We start from the raw sequence: 14,690 nt of genomic DNA on the forward strand, positions 1-14,690 counted from the left end.
CCATTTTCTTCCTGTGTCCTAGACTATCATCAGGCTTTTACATAGGCATCTGTCAGAGTTCTCGTCCTGATGGCAATACTGCAGGGTGTTGACATTTTTTAAGGACTCCGTTCTGACATGACAGCAGCTCCTCAAATTCAAGAGCACTTCTGTGGCCGATAACATCTCTCATGAAATGAGAATTGTAAAATGTGACTGCTTCAGACCCTTAACGATTCCATAAATGCAGGGATATTATATCTAAGCTCTTTAGGTAAATTCTGTCATTGAAATAAATTAAACACTATATTATAGTGTGCTATAGCTTTGTCACATTCACTATCAATTTTTCTGAATCTCTAAGACCAAGAAAGCCAAGAGTGAGATTGATCCTTCTGCTGGGTAGTACGTGTATGTGTGGATGACGGCGTTATTGAAATGTACTGTAGATGATAATAAACTAGGATACAAAAGAGCTACTTGAGGCACATGTGTAAATAGAGAGCTGAGAGCTGAATGGAGTAGATTCTGAATTTCCTGGTGAAGAGACCCAATATGGCAGCCCAGACTGAGGGTCCATGTGTTTTATATTTGCCGGCAAAATTAGTGAGTATAGCATGATACAAACTTTAGGGATACTTAAGAATAGCTGTCATGAATATTAATGTGGGATGCCAAAGTTCAGTAGTATTCAGTTGGCATCCGCCCATGCCCAGTTCTTTCCCGCTAAAGCCTCTTTCAATTGCAGTGATCCCACATCCAGCCTAAGGAGGGATCTCGTGTGGCATTTGGAAGGGAAGTGAATGGAGGTCAGGACCTATGTTAAGGCTTACTTGGTGATAATCTGGTTCTAGTATAGGAGGGAGAAAAACGAGTCAGATGGGAAGAGTGACTGAGTTTATGTAGAGGCAGGAACCTTTGTTTTTTGAGTAAATAAAGTATATAATATGTCATACTTCTTTGTTGTTCATATTCTGCGTGTTGTTCCAGAGTAACTGCTGAACTGGGGGGGACAAAGATGCCTGGGTTTTAGAATTGACCTTGGTACTAACCAGCTAAGGCCCTGGTTCCTCCCGGGCATCCAGGGAGAGTGTGGCTAGCAGGTGTTCCTCCACTGTGGCTGTTTTGCACTTGAGCAGCCCAGTTTTTAACTGTTTAGGAGTTGGCATGCTTGTGGGATATAAGGCATCTCTGGGGCTCCCACCAGGTACCTGAGGTGTTCTCTAGGATTATAACAACCAGGTATTCCTCCCCACCCACAATTGCAAGTGGCCGCAAGTGATTAATAATACCACTGGTTGAAAATCACTAAGAATTAGATGACCTATCCATCCCTTCCAGCAAAGGAGAGCCCCCTATTCCTGTGACGTACGAGTACCATATTGAATCAACAGTTCTGTGAACACCTAGTGCTTATATGTTCACTTGTTTGCTTCTGCTTCACAGTGCACCTTCAACCATAAGTCAGAGGATGTCAGCTGCCCGAGTGAACGGTACCTTCTGTACAGGGAGTGGGCTCATCCACGAAGTATATACAAAAAGCAGCCCTTGGATCTTATCAGGTGAGGTGTATAGAGAGCGTGCCAGTGGGAGGACTCAGATTGCTCTCTGGCATCAAAGTGACAGTATTCGAAGAGGATTGCCGCCCAGGGAAGCTCACCCAGACCCCTGAACTTCATTGCCCACAGCGTTTTTTTGTTTTGTTTTGTTTTGTTTTTTTAAAGATTGGTGTTTATTTATTTATTTGACAGACAGAGATCACAAGTAGGCAGAGAGGCAGAGAGAGAGGAGGAGTCCCAATACGGGACTCGATCCCAGAACCCTGGGATCATGATTTGAGCTGTAGGCAAAGGCTTTAACCCACTGAGCCACCCAGGCACCCCTGCCCACAGCTTTTTATTGAGGCTTTGTTAGATAGGCAAGAGTCACTGAGTCATTGCCTTTGTGGCTCGGTCTCCAGCCCCTTCCTTTCCCAACATACTATGGCTCAAAGCCCCCCAGTCCTCCAGTCACATGGTTGGTCTTCCTGGCCCGACCAGTCTCCGTCCTGAGTCATCCCATTAGCACAGACTAAGGGCCCTCCATGAGTCACCTCACTGGCATCAGCTGTTGGGTGGGGTCCCAGGGGTTCTTCGTGAGTAACAAAGACACCCTTTTCATGGGAAATTCCAAAGGTTTAGAGGTTACCTCCCAAAATTGGGAATAAAAACTTACCATAGTCCTCATTACACAGGAGTAAATGTTAGAGTTAGCTTAAATTGTATGGTAAGAGATGCAAGTTTTCACTGCTTCCCTATATCCGCTGCTAGAAACTCTTTCACTATATCTAACCAGGTGTGATGACTAGCTCAGCATTTATTTTCTGAAAACACCAAGGTCAGCTGCTTTCCAGAAACTTTTGTTGTTTGGGCAAGGCTGCTGGAGAGAGAGACAGACCAAAAATAATGAAGAAACAATTAAAAATAAGCAAAGAAGTAAACAAAATTTCTGATTGAAATGAAGAAATGCCATGATGAGTTGGGGTGAGGGGAAGGAAGTGAAGAAAGTTACGTTTGAGCGGGCAACAGATGAACTAGGACCTGGAGAGTGAAAAGGAGCCAGGATTTTGTGGATTAGAAAGAAGTCATTCTTGGCAGCTTGCACGATGGCCCATGAGGTCCAGGGTCGCTGGCAAGTGTGAGGAAATATAGAAGACCTGTGCTAAGAAGAGAAGAATGAGACACAGGTTAGAAGGGGGGTGGCTGGATCACGGAAAAGAGGTTAGATTTTAAGGACAGTAAAAAGCACTTGTGTTGCTTTAAGTACTCCCATAATTTTGTCTCATTCACACATTGCAAAGATAATTTGGGGAATGACTGACAGGGGCCCCAGGAAGCAGGGAGAGCAGGTAGGAGGCTGTCGGAGAGGCCAGAGGAGAACTCTTAGCAGCACAGTTGGAATGGGTGGTAGGGGAGTCTGTGGGACTTTGTTGGGGGTTGAATGTGAAGAGTGAGGAGCGGAGAGTCAGGCTCCCCCAGGTTGACCTGGGGCCAAGTGCCTGTTTTTTCTACCTCACCTCAGTGCCCAATGACATGGGAAAACCACTTGACTTTAAAAGTAAGAGTTTTAAAACATTGAAGAGTTTTTGTTTTGCTTTGTTTTACATTTTCTTATGGGAAATTTCAAACATAGGCAGAAATATAGGAAACCGCCTGTATCTGTCTCCCACCTCCAAAAATGAGGGGCTCCTCCCTAGTCTTGTTTCATTTTTCTCTACCTCCTTCTCATCCCTTTCCACTGGAGCATTTTGAAGAAGACCCCAGATATCATTATATCTCATTAATATTTCATTCTCTTTTAAATGCAGTCTGAATACTTACAATCATCAAAAAGCCATGTTCAAATTTTCCTGATTATCACAAAAACTTTTTTTTTTTTTAACAATTTTTAGTTCAGATCAGAGAACCAAACAAGGTCCAGATGGCGCAATTAATGTATTTCTCAATTGTCTTCTAATCTTTCCATTTCTTTCTTCCTTGTGACTTTGGAGGAGTTTCTCCATTCTCTATTTTACTGACTTCATTCTTCCTTGTGCTGGTGTTGGACTTGTTGCTGTGTCCTGTGTATTTGCTTTAGCTAAGTAATTTGTTCCTCATTTGAAAATTTGATCTGATTGCGGTTCAGCTTTGTAGAAGAATACTTAATATGTGGAGTTTCATACTTCTACCAGAAGCTACATAATGTACTGTTTCTTCTGTGTGTGATGATAGCAACCATTAGTGATCATTGCTTAGAGTCATTTCATCAGGGATTTTATTTTGCTATTTCATTTGGTCATACTCTTAATTTCTTCATTTTTTTAACTGGATTACAATCATAAAGAGGCATTTTCTTTCATTAACTCCAGGTATTCTATAGGATAAAATTTTAAAAGAGGGTGTTTGTGCATATGTAAACATTTGAAGCTGATACTCACATGTGATTTTCTTTTATGTTAAACCCAAACCATCTGCTGGCAGGGTGTTGGGTTCTTCATCGTCCTTTATTGATTTTTTTGGTAAAGAGAACAATTTCCCCACTATTTTAAGTATATTTTGCTAAGGAAAATGTATTTTTTTTCTAACTATTCCCTGTCCCTTTTCCTTTCCTTGCTTCCCACTAGTAACCCTTTGAGCATTTGGGCTGTTAAACCTTTAACTGTGGGCCCCAGGGATTACCTGAAGGGAAAATCAGTTCTTTTCCAAAAAGCAAACCAAATAAACCAGAAAAAGCAACTGGGGGAAACACATTTTGCACAGAAAAAAAAAAAGAAGAAGAAGAAGAAAGAAAGAAAAGGAAAGAAAAACTACCCCCCAAACTCCCATTTTTACCCTCAGAGTGAGAAACTATGATATCCGTAAGAAAGGACAGGAGTTCTATAAAAAAGGGATCATTCCTTTTTTTTAGGATAAAATGTGATTCTTAAAAATGTAATAGAATAAAAAACCCTAATCATAGTATTAGAAAATAAAGTTGAAGAAATTGTACAGAACACAGAGCAAAAATATAAAGAGATAGAAAAGAAAAAGGACAGGAAGAAATAAAAATGAGAAGATCAGTCAGGGAGATGCAATGAACAAAGAGTAGGGTGCTAGGAATGAGAACAGAGACAACATGGGGAGGAAATCCGAGCAGTGTCTGAACCATATGGCAGAACAATAGAGAGCATGAGGAGTCCCTCGTGTCAAGTTGTGCTGTCAGGAATCAGGAAGACAGCCAAAGGAGATGAGCTGAGAACAGATAACACTAGAACATGCAGGTGGTACCAAGAACTGATGATTGGTAAAGCCAAGAGCTGATGGAAGAACCAGAAGAGGCTTGGGAAGGCTAATGACTGATAAAACTCCTTAAAAAGGGAGGACTTCTGCAGCAAACTGTCAGATTCTCCAGATTCGGACTTTTCCTTGTCTGACCATATTTGAAAGACAGCGGCCCCAGATTGGTCTCTGAACATAAGAGAGACCCTCCACTGCTTGAATGTAATGAGCACTAAGTGTCGCGAGTGGACCTGGACTAGACTGAGTCCTCATCTCACCTGTACGCTCGGGGACTGACTGCATTTGGTTCATTAATTTTTTACCCTCATTGTATCCTGTCTGTTGTGTGACTTTGTATTGTGTCTTGCCCTGTGTGGCGTGTATGAAGCCAGATCAAATGTGCAGGGAAGTGTTATTGAGTTTGGAGTCGCAAAGCTGTTACAGTTGTGCAAATCTTGCTTTATGAGTGAGTAAAGCTGACATTGTGGAAAGACACAACTTGTACCTACACACCTTTATAGCACACTCGGGACAGGAACTGAATGTGCCGGGTCTCCAGATGGAAGGAGCTTACTGAGGGCTCAGAGGATGAAAGTGGAGCCAGCCAGTCACCTCAGCATGTCATCAAGCCATGACAACATGACACCTCAGGACACTGAAGACAAAAAGAAGATCCTGAGAACGTCCAGAAGGAGAAACAGAACCTCCAGAAGGAGAAACCTTCATTTGAAGGACCAAGACTCAGAATAACACCAAACTCCTCAGTGACAACACTGCGGGTAGAAAAGAGAGCAGTAACTTCAAATTTGCAAGGGATGTGATTTCTTACTTTCCAACTCCACAGGTGGTCAAGCTGTTTAAATAAGTGCGAGGAACTTCTGCCATTTAAACGTGCAAAGTAGTGGAGGTGTTGCTCCACGAAGGAAGAGGAAAACATGGCTTCAGTACACAGGGATTCCCAACGTGAGAGAAAAATGGAGAGATTCCAGGTGATAGCTCTGTGCAGGGCTAGAGAATCATTAATCTGGGTTGGAGAAGATCGGATGGGATTCATTCAAGGAGGTGAAAGCAATAGACCACCTCATGTGTTTGAAAGTACTGAGCAAATTACATGTTAGGTCAAAGTCTGGGGTTGAATTGTTGGTAAGCATACAGAAAACTAAGCGGTGAACCGCCGTGACAATTACTAGAACTTTCTGACCCCTTGCTGAGTATATACTTTTAACTTAGATCAAAAAGCTGAATTTTTAGAAATTGATGTTAAGAATTGGAATGTTCTTGGCAGAAAAAGAATGATCACAATATCGTATTTGAAAGAATTATTATATTTTATTCCCAGCCTTTCAGCAGGAACTTGGAGGCAGTTTTTGGTCTGGATTCAAAAATTCTTTCTGATCTTCTTGCCTCCAATATAATGTAGGTATCTCTGGAAACAATGAACTCCCTGTCATGCTAAGTATCCAAGCAGGGACTGCCTGACTAGCTCTAAATGAGGCAGAATATTTTTACTATTGGAGAGTTGGACCAGTAACCTCTAACATTCTTTCCAGTTTTAAGTGTGGCATTTCCAGTATGGATGGTTGATAAGAACATATCACAGAAAGCCTAACAGCCAAGATGTTGCAAACCCATTGCCAAGCTTTTCTTTCTCAGCACTACTCTAAGCCTGTCATTGACGTACAGTTTATGAGTCAGACAGCAAAGCCCCAGTCACATAAAAATGCAACACTTGGTTCCTCCTGACTCCTGATTCCATGTCTGGGCCAGTCCTTCCTTATCCCCAGGGATTAGCCTACACCCAGGCCTACGACCTCTGAAGCTGACGGCAGGTTCAGCCCAGGGATGTTCCTGGCTGAAGGGAGTCTCCAGGGACTTCAGGCCTTCTTCAGAGCTTAGTCCCCACCAGGCTAAGCCCAAGGACCTCAACCCAGCTCTTTACTACTGAGCCGGAAGTCTCATAGAGGTCTTTAAAGAAGCAGAGAGCTAAGTAAATATAGTTTCTGTGGGCCAGTACTGAGCCGGGAGCGACTCAGTATAGGAAAGTATCAACAAAGCAGCCGTCTCCTAACAATCATCTCAGTGTGCTCTCCTCACCTCTCAACTCTCTCCTAGTCCTGAACTGCATCTGTCTCCCTTTTAGGAATAGTCTGGTGTGGGGGCGCCTGGGTGGCTCAGTGGGTTAAGCCTCTGCCTTCGGCTCAGGTTATGATCCCGAGGTGCTGGGATCAAGCCCCGCATCAGGCTCTCTGCTCAGTGGGGAGCCCGCTTCCTCCTCTCTCTCTGCCTGCCTCTCTGCCTCCTTGTGATCTCTCTCTGTCTAATAACAAATAAAAAAAATCTTAAGGAAAAAAAAAAAAAAAAGGAATAATCTGGTGCGGCTCCCTGCCGTACCTCCTTTCTTCCAAAGGGGCCTTCTAGACTCTTCCTCTGATCAGTTTTCACAATTTAGAGAAAATGGAAGTGCTAGATGTAAGGAATACAGCCCAGTGGATTCCTCAGTCATTGTCAGTGACTTCTCATCAGTCCTTGTATTTGTGATTTACACTAATTCATTTCTGATGTACATGACACTGACTCCAGGGGAGTTCCCTGGACAAGCAAAAGCAAGTGCCTGGGAGCGGATTGTTCATGTTCATTTGTCTCATGCATGTTACGGTCTTTTGGAGAATGTATCAGATGTGTTCGTGTTTACAAAGAATGATGGTGATGTATTCTGTTTGGTTACTGTGTAGCATTTTTCTTTCCTTCGCCCAGTTCTAACTGACTTTGCTTCATCAGGCTTACCAGTGATCTGTAGTTCTAGGATATGTAAAATACTTGTTTCCTAGTGGAATTTGGGGTCTTTATGAAAAGGAACATGTTTTAAGTATAAATTGAGTAAGAGGTCTAAGCTTAAAGCCTCCGGTATTTAAAATCAGAAATTGAGGTTAGGATGAAGATGCAAAGCGGTTTGGTGTGTCTTCTAAAATCACCTTTTCTGTCTTTCTTCAGGAAATATTATGGAGAAAAGATTGGAATCTACTTTGCCTGGCTGGGCTACTATACTCAGATGCTCTTGCTGGCCGCAGTTGTAGGAGTGGCTTGCTTTCTCTATGGCTATTTTAATCAAAATAACTGTACGTGGAGGTGAGTTCTGTTTATTCCTTGTTACTGTGATGAAAAATTCTGATGAGAGATTCAAAAATTCCCAAAATCAAAAATTTGAAAATTTTGATCAGACATACAATTATTTTCAGTGTCTTAGGCAGTTTTAGTAAAAAGAAGACTCATCACGGAACACTTACTGCCTTGGATAATATATCCCTTTTGTCCTGAGTGTAATAACTAAGTGAAGTGGAAAATTTTTTTTTTTTAGATAATGCAGCCCAGTTTCTGACAGGAATATTACCCTTAGGAAACACTCCAATTTTTAAGACAATACTGTATTTGAAAAAGAAAGGCAGTCTGGAGGGAGAATTGTCCTTGAACTTCTGCTCCCCAGAGGAATGTTCCGCTCAGGCCTACAGATGGGAGCCAAGAGGCGCTCGGATTTCTTCAAGATTTCAGAAGCAAAACTCGATAAAATTGGTATTTTTATGCTTTTAGAAATGACTTTTTAATATATATTAGGAAATTGGTGTTTAGAAATTCAAGTAAACAATACTTTTGCTTTTGTTCTACTTTTAAAAAATTAGGCCTTACAGTGTTATGGAAAAAAAAGTAAGTGATAAACAATTAGTTTGTGCTTGGTGTTAGAATTAAAATACCAGCTGCACTGTCTAAAGGGAAAAAGCATGGATGCCAGAACATTGAATTTCCCCAACACTGTTCTGAATTGTCATTATGCCTCTGCTTTTGGTAGTATCAACCTTTAGAAGGGATGCCACACTGAAGCAGGCATTTTCTTGTGTTCACCTGGCCTCTCTCCAGCTGTGACAGCCAGATCAAAATTTCTGGGCACCAGCTATGAGCTAGCTGATGACCAGATTTTTCTAGCCCCAAGCACATCAGCCTGGCTCCTGAGGCAGGAAGCTTACATGGCAGCTCTGATGTATAGGCATAATTATCCATTCTATTTAACGGAGAATTCTGAGCATTTTGTACCCATTATGGCTTCTTAGCTAGAAAACTGCAGATGGTCTTTGAAGTACTCTCTTCTCTTCACTGAAAATAAGAGTTCAGGGCCAGAGGCTGAATGTTGCTACCTTTTGCCTAAATTTGTCTCTCACTTATTTTGTATTCTCCATTATTTTGTATACTGTTCCAACCAAAAAAACAAAAACCATAAAACAACATCTCAAAAATATATTTTAAAGTGCAAATTAGCGTTTTTATAAGGTTCTTGCATTGTGGCTGTCCTCATTACAGGTCATTTTATACAAACACCCTGACAGTCACGGCACATGTTTTCTACTATTTCACACAGATTGGTTTACAGAAATCTGGGGCAGGGTCTTGGGGATATACTCCCTGTGCTCAGAACTGTTGGGGCTTTAATTACTTAAAGTATTTTTAAAATACATGCATTTAAATATTTTCAGTTAAGTTTATTACATGCTGAGTAGATTCACAGGAATAGAAAATGTATTCAAGGTCTAAGGAATAATGATCCCTCACCAGTTTAAAGAAAACAACATTACTCTGACCTCGGAGATGCTTCCCTCAGTTGCATTCCCTCACTTTCCACTTTGGAAATCAGAACTACAGTAAATTTTGATTTTTTTATCATTCCTTTAAATAGACTGTATATATTTTTTTATCACATATGTCTGTATCCCTACAAAATATATTTCATTTTGTGTGCTTTTGAAAATATGCATGTGTAAGTGGAGGTTCCTATAGGTATTTCCTCTTTCTCAAAATCTTATGTTTAAAGCTTAAGTCCCTCTTTAAACATAACAACTTTATTGAGATATGATTCAGGTACAATAAAGTGTGCCCTTTCACAGAGTACAGTTGAGTGGGTTGCCTTTTCACTTACTTGATGGTGTCCTTTGAAACACAACAGTTTTTAATTTTAATGAAGCCTAGTTTACCTAATTTTTTTCTTTGATTGCTTGTGCTTTTGGTATCGTACCTTAGAAAGCATTTTTATACAGAGTCATAAAGATTTTATCAGTGTTTACCATCTAAAAGTTTTATAGATTTAGATCTGTGATTCATTTTTTACCAGGTATGTATCCAAGGGTCTGGGGACCATTATTGAAATTTTTCCCTCTAGGATTATCTGAGCACTGTTGTCAAAAGCCATTTGGCTAGAGGTGTAAGAGTTTGTTTATGGACTCTCAATTGTTTTCCAATGATCTCTGTGCCCTTTTCACAAATACATACTATATTGATTACTGTAGCTTTGTTAGTAAGTTTTGAAGTTGAAAACTTCACATAACGTTTTCTTTTTCAAGATTGTTTTGGCCATTTTGGGTCCTTTGCCTTCCATGTTAATTTTAGGATCAGCTGTCCATTTCTGCAAAAACGCCAGAATTGCATTAAATCTGCAGATCAATATTAAGACTTCTGATCTATGAACACAGAATGTCTTACCATTTATGTAGGTCATCTTAAATTTTTTTTAATAAACTCTTTTGTAGTTCTCACTATTTAAATTTCACACTTCTTTTCTCAAATTAATTCTAAGTATTTTATTCTTTTTGATGCCATTATAAATGAAGTTGCTTCCTTCATTTAATTTTTGGATTGTTCATTGCTAGTGTATAGACATATAATTGCTTTTTGTGTATTGATTTTGTGTCTTATAACCTTGATGGGCTGGCTTATTAATTCCAATAGTTTTTTGACGCATTTCTTAGAATTTTAATCCAAACTGTCATGTCATCTCAAATACAAGTAGTTTTACTTACTCCTTTCCAGTCTGGAGGCTTTTAATTTATTTTCCTTGTGTGGTTGCCATGATTAGACTCTCCAGTATAATATTAATCTTAAGAAGAAAGCATTCAGTCTTTCACCAGTAAGGATAACATTTGCTATGGGTTTTTCATAATTGTTCTCTATTGAGTTGAGAAGTTCCCTTCTATTCTGAGTTTTTATTTGCTACTCTGTTAAAATAACATATTACATGAATTGATTTTTGTGTGTTGAACTATCCTTGAATTCCTGAATACATCCCACTTGATGATGATTCTTTCTATATATCACTGGATTGCTTTGCTAGTATTTTGATGAGGAATTTTGCATCTGTATTCATAAGAGATAGTGGTCTTTAGTTTTCCCTGACATCTTGGTATGATTTTGGTATCTGTAACATTGGTCTCATAGAGTGAATTAGGAAGTGTTCCCACTTCTTTATTTTAAGAAGGGTTTGTGAAGCATTTGTGTTGGTTCTTTAAATGGTTGATAGAATTCCCTAGTGAAGCCATCTGGGCCTAGGCATTTCTTCATGGGAATTAATTAATTTATTTATTTATTTATTTTTAAAGATTTTATTTATTTGATAGGCAGAGATCACAAGTAGGCAGAGAGGCAGGCAGAGAGAGAGAGGAAGGGAAGCAGGCTCCCTGCTGAGCAGAGAGCCAATGTGGGGCTCTCTTCATGGGAATTTTTTAAAAAAAATTTTAATTACTAATTCAGTCTCTTTACTTGCTATTGGTCCATTCAGATTTTCTATTTCTTCTTGAGTCAGCTTCAGTTATTTACTTCTTTCTAGGAATTTATTTCATCTAGATTACTTAATTTGTTAGCATACAATTATCCATAATATTCCCTATAATCCTTTTTATTTTTTAAGTCAATGACAGTGTTCCTCTTATCACTTCTGAATTTAATAATTTGAAACTTTTTTTCTTTTTCTCAGTCTAGCTAATATTTGTCAATTTTGTTGATCTTTTCAAAGAACCAACTTTTGTTTATGCTGATTTTTCTGTTTATCTATTCTCTATTTCTTTTTTTTTGCCTTTTGCTTCTCATTTGAGTGCTTAATTCATTTACATTTAATGTCATTTTTTTTTCCTGTTTGGTCTTTTTTTCTTTATTCTTCTATTAAGACTTTTTTTGTGTAACACAGATATTTTCTAGTATACCATTCTAATTCCAGTTTGTCATTTCTTACTTTTTTGTTGTTATTTGCTTAAGTGGTTGCCCTGGAGATTGTAATTAATATCTTGTTGTAAAGCAATTTCATTCAGTTTTAATGTCAACTTAATTTCCAGTGTTATGCAGAAACTTTACATCAGTACTGGTCTTTTCCCTTTGTGCTCTTATTCTCATGCAAATTACATCTTTATGCATTATAAGCCCATCAGCACAGTTTTATTTATTTATTTATTTTTAAAGATTTTATTTATTTATTTGAGAGAGAATGAGTGAGAGAGAGCCTGAGAGAGGAGAAGTTCAGAGGGAGAAGCAGACTCCCCAAGTAGCTGGGAGCCTAATGTGGGACTCCATCCTGGAAGTTCAGGATCATGACCTGAGCCAGAGGCAGTTGCTCAACCAACTGAGCCACCCAGGTGCCCAGCACAATTTTATATTATTGTTTTATGTAGTTGTCTCTTACCTCAGAAGAAAATAATTACATACAAAAATATATTTATAATGTGTTATTTACCTGTGTAGTTACCTCTACCAAGTGCTCTTTATTTCTTTAGGTAGTTTGAGTAACTGTCTAGTATCCTTTCATTTAAGCCTGAAGGACTTTGCTTAGTGATTCTTGTGGAGCAGGTTGGCTAGCAACATTTTCTTTCAGGTTTTGTTTATCTAGGAATGTTTTAATTTCTCCATTTTTTTTTTTTTCTTTTGAAGGACAGTTTTGGAAGATATAGAATACTTGACTGACCCGTCTTTTTCTTTTTTTTCTTAAGATTTTTATTTATTTATTTGATAGATGGCGAGAGAGGACAAGTAGGGGGAATGGGAGAGGCAGAAGCAGGCATCCTGCTGTGTGGCTTCACACAGTCATCACTGCTGTTGTTTAGTTAGTTATTATCCTGAACAAATTCTATAAAGTCTTTATTTTTGGTTGCATGTGACCATGAAGACTGTTTTCAGTAAGCTTAGTTGTCAGCTAATGATCGGACAGGATTTCTCTAAGTGCTGGGAACCAGTCATTCTTGGAGCTCTTGCCAAGTTGCTCTGTGTGTGTCTATGAGGAATGCCTGCAGCACTTTAGCAGGCCATTTGCCTTTCTTCCTGAGCCTCTACTTCCTGCTTATGCAGAAACTCAGAGCCACTCAGAGATGAGGAATTAAGGTTTCCTCAGGTCTTTCCTGGCCACCTGCACTATCCTACACATGCTCATGGCCTTCTACAGTCCTAGGAATTTATAGGAACTTTTTAAAGCCCCCTATCAGTATCTCATTCCCCAATGTTTCCTTTTAAGTTTCTTGATCAGCATCTTGTTGGCCCCTCCTGGTATTGCACCATAGGCAGTTGTAACGTTAATCATTCCTCCTAATGCTTTCAGCAGACACTCTGGGGATAGGACCATTTGCACAGCACATATGAGCTCTGAGATGGGACAAAAATGACAGATCCGGATAATGGAGCTTTTCCAGGGAGCTTTCAGACTAGTCGAATAGTGACAATTCTCCAGGGATGGATTTTTGGTGGCTTAAGATCACTTCTGCCTCATTCAGTGGCTCCTAGGCTACCACAGTGGCTGTTGTCTTTTAACCCTACCATTAGGCTTAGGAGATGGGGATGGGAATAGGTCAAGTTAAAATGTCACAAAGCTCACTATCATTATGGAGATTTAGCTATTTTTACTACTCAGATTGCTGTAAGCCCTTGTTTCATTTCCAGAGTTCTACAGATGACTACAAAGGTTACTTTTCACAAATTTTGCCAGTGTTTTTATGGAAGAGCAGTTTTCCCAAGATCTTTACTCAGCTATTCTAGAAGTGTTTTCCCTGCCAGTTTGCTTCTAACTGAGTTATTTGCAACGCTAATGAATTCTGCAACTCCAGGGCCATTAACATAGGAGTCCATCTGAGAGGCTCTGCCCTGCCCCCCCCCCCCCCCCCCCCCCGTGCGCCAGGGGGCAGTCTGCACCCTGTTCTAAGTTTGTTCTTTTTTCCTTATTAATTTGTAGGAGTCCTCTGAATACTCTAGTGAATAGTCCTTTGTCATGGGTTTCATGTGTTGCAAAACTTCTACCAGTTTATGGCTATTTTTTCTTCTCACTTTATGGTCTTTTAATGAAGTTCTCACTTTTATAAGATTTTGAGTAAATCAATATTTTCCTTTACTTTTTATTTCCTCATTAGTGGAGTTTCTCCTTACCCCAATGTTATTTAAATAGCCTCCCCACCACCCAGCCCCAACAAGTTCCTACTGTTGCATTCCCATTTTCCACTTGGAGTGAGTTTGTATGTAATAGGCTTTAGGAGTTCAATTTCACATTTTTCCATAAGGATATTCGATTGCAGCAAATGTCACTTCTCACTTTACTAATTTGCTGGACTAGCCCTATCCTAAGTCAGTTGCTGTATATGCCGAGGTCTCTTCATAAACTCTGTGTTTTTTCTTGCTCAGTTCCTTCTTCTGCCAACAACCTCTTGTTCTTGAGGAATGTCTTGAATGGTCTGACCATTTTGCTCTTTTATTGAATTTATGGCTCAAATGAAGGAGAAATGACATCTTCATATATTGATTCTTCCAAATTATGAATATGATAATGTATCCATTAGATCTTAATTCTTTCAGAACAGTTTTATCATGTCCTCTATAAAGCTTATACATCTGAAATTTGATTTATTGCTAGGCTCTTTATTTTTCTTAAGCTATGGAAAATGTTATTTTAAAAAATTAATTTCTAATTATTGCAGATCTATAGGGGCACAATTCCTTTTTCTGACCCTATGTATATTTTGTACACGGATTCTGTGTTCAGCATCCTATCTTTGTTTCTCTTGACTTACTGTGCTGGCAAGGCCCCTGCAACTGAAAAGAAGTAGTGATAACAAGATACTTTACCCTGATCTAAAGGAAATACTTTTAGCATTTTAC

The 14,690-nt window shown here is 39.4% G+C and overlaps 1 protein-coding gene across 2 annotated transcripts in view; it reads left to right on the plus strand.

The window, feature by feature from the left end:
• ANO6 (anoctamin 6) overlaps nt 1-14,690 on the plus strand; it is a 186,634-nt gene that overhangs the window by 124,000 nt on the left and 47,944 nt on the right. For both annotated transcript variants that reach the window (XM_082742293.1, XM_082742292.1), the window contains 2 exons: nt 1,426-1,541; nt 7,746-7,880. In XM_082742293.1, coding sequence (XP_082598419.1) covers nt 1,426-1,541; nt 7,746-7,880 — 251 coding nt within the window. The remainder of the gene's footprint in view (nt 1-1,425; nt 1,542-7,745; nt 7,881-14,690) is intronic.

Source organism: Mustela nivalis (genome assembly GCF_964662115.1).
Source record: "Mustela nivalis genome assembly, chromosome: 7".
Classification (NCBI taxonomy): Eukaryota; Metazoa; Chordata; class Mammalia; order Carnivora; family Mustelidae; genus Mustela; species Mustela nivalis.